A 2014-nucleotide genomic window follows, 5' to 3' on the forward strand; every position below is an offset into this window, starting at 1 on the left:
CTCTATACAGAGCATTTGGATGACGTTTTGTCATCTAAAATATCATGAAAATTTTCCTTTTAACTGTTCCTTAAAGTAAGATTTTTAAGAGAACCAGGGCCCCATCAGGAGCTACGTGGGTCTTTGCTGTCTCTCCTGTTTTGACAGGCATTCATGGGTCCCACTTTCCCCTGTATACTCATGTCCTCAACAGTCCCTCCAAGGCCAGGACACAGACTCTGGCCATCATTTCTAGAAGCCCAGGGTCCTCAGGGTCTGTGCCAAGACCACAGGGTCAAGGGTGGTCTTGATGGCAGAGTGTGGGTGGATGGGCACCCAGAGGGCTCCCAGAGGACCTATGCCTGCCTTGCCCCCCGCCCCCGACCGTGGTACTGACCTTGTGTGCTATGCCCCTCCCCAGGACCCCTTGCTCCGTGTCCAGGAGGTGCTGAACGGCACAGAGGTGAACCTACAGCACCTCACCGCCCTGGTGGACTGCCGCAGCCTGCATCTGGTGAGAACCAGCCTCTGGAGCCAGGGCACGGCGGCTGGGGAGCAGGGTGCAGCTGGGGGAGTTGGGAACAGAAGGGTGCAGCTGGGAGGATGGGGCAGAGGGTGCAGAAGGGGGGCTGGGGGGCAGAGGGAACACCCGGGGGGGGTGGGGACTTGGAGATGGGAGATCACCCCTGGGTGGCTGGCCCGAAGCCCAGTCTGGAGCCGGGGTGGTCAGGCCGCTAACAGTGGGCTGGGCTGAGGCTCTGGCATGTCCTGTCTCACCCTGCCTTCCCTATCTCTCTCCTGGTCTCTGCGGGCCGTGCTGTCCCCGTGCTGTCCCCATGCCGTGTGGCCTCAGGACTACGTGCAGGCCCTGACGGGCTTCTGTTACGACGGCGTTGAGGGCCTCATCTACCTGGCCCTCTTCTCCTTCGTCACGGCCCTCATGTTCAGCTCCATCGTCTGCAGCGTGCCCCATACCTGGCAGCAGAAAAGGTGAGGGGCTCAGAGCTCACCTCAGGCCACACCTCAGGCAGGATGTTTTGGGGACATGCCTTCTGGACACCCATACCCTCGTCCCCAGAGACAGGAGCAAATGCTTCCTCACCTCCTGACGCTCTCTGTAAGCCTCTGCGGTGCTTGGAGGCTGGCGAGTCTGGGGTGAGCAGCCCCATTTCACAGATGGAAAACAAGTCTACAGGAGCTCCAAGCCCGGGTGACATGTGAGGCCAGAGCCGGGGGGTGGAGCCAGGTGTCCCGGCCGCCAGCTCAGGCTCCATGCACCACGCCCTTCCACACCTCTGGCTGGCCTCGGGATGTCTCCTCCGTCTCCCTGCCCCTCAGTGCACATGTGTGGGGCTTGTGCATGGAAAGAGCAGCTGTCCAGCTGTGGGGACTGGGAGCTTCTGCAGGGCTAGAGGGCCCCAGGTGTCTGTGGCCTCCACGGCCCGTTCAGCTGGGTGACCGGGATGGCAGCTCCTACTTCCCATGGGGCTGTTAGGTCCTTATCTTTGAAGTGGGGGTCCTGGCAGCTCCTTCCTCAGTCTCCCTGATCAGTACTGAGTTGAGTGGTGTATTTAGGAGCCAAGCCCCTTCCCTTGCTCGGGCCCTTACACTTCATCTCCCAGACTTACCACCTCCCCTCCCGTTGGGCTGTGGCTGCACCTTGGTTGCCCAGATCAGCTGACAGGTAGCTCAGCTCAGATTTCTTCCCTCTGTCTGGATTTGTGCTCTATTGTTTTCTGTGGTAATGCTGCCAGTGGTGGTGATGGTGATGGTGATGATGATGGTGGTGGTGATGGTGATGATGGTGGTGGTGATGGTGGTGATGGTGGTGGTGATGGTGGTGATGGTGATGATGATGGTGGTGGTGATGGTGATGATGGTGGTGGTGATGGTGGTGATGGTGGTGATGGTGGTGGTGATGGTGGTGGTGATGGTGATGATGGTGATGATGGTGGTGGTGATGGTGATGGTGGTGATGGTGGTGGTGATGGTGGTGATGGTGGTGGTGATGGTGATGATGATGGTGATGGTGGTG

At 59.2% G+C, this 2014-nt stretch overlaps 1 protein-coding gene across 1 annotated transcript in view; it reads left to right on the plus strand.

Moving 5' to 3' along the window:
• The window catches only part of TTYH3 (tweety family member 3), a 29804-nt gene that overhangs the window by 20803 nt on the left and 6987 nt on the right, over positions 1-2014 (plus strand). Inside the window, exons 10-11 of the mRNA XM_025863847.2 lie at positions 401-493; positions 833-969. Coding sequence (XP_025719632.1) covers positions 401-493; positions 833-969 — 230 coding nt within the window. The remainder of the gene's footprint in view (positions 1-400; positions 494-832; positions 970-2014) is intronic.

This window comes from Callorhinus ursinus, unplaced genomic scaffold, assembly GCF_003265705.2.
Source record: "Callorhinus ursinus isolate GAN/ISIS: 27379988/994484 unplaced genomic scaffold, GSC_fseal_2.0 scaffold70, whole genome shotgun sequence".
Taxonomy (NCBI): domain Eukaryota; kingdom Metazoa; phylum Chordata; class Mammalia; order Carnivora; family Otariidae; genus Callorhinus; species Callorhinus ursinus.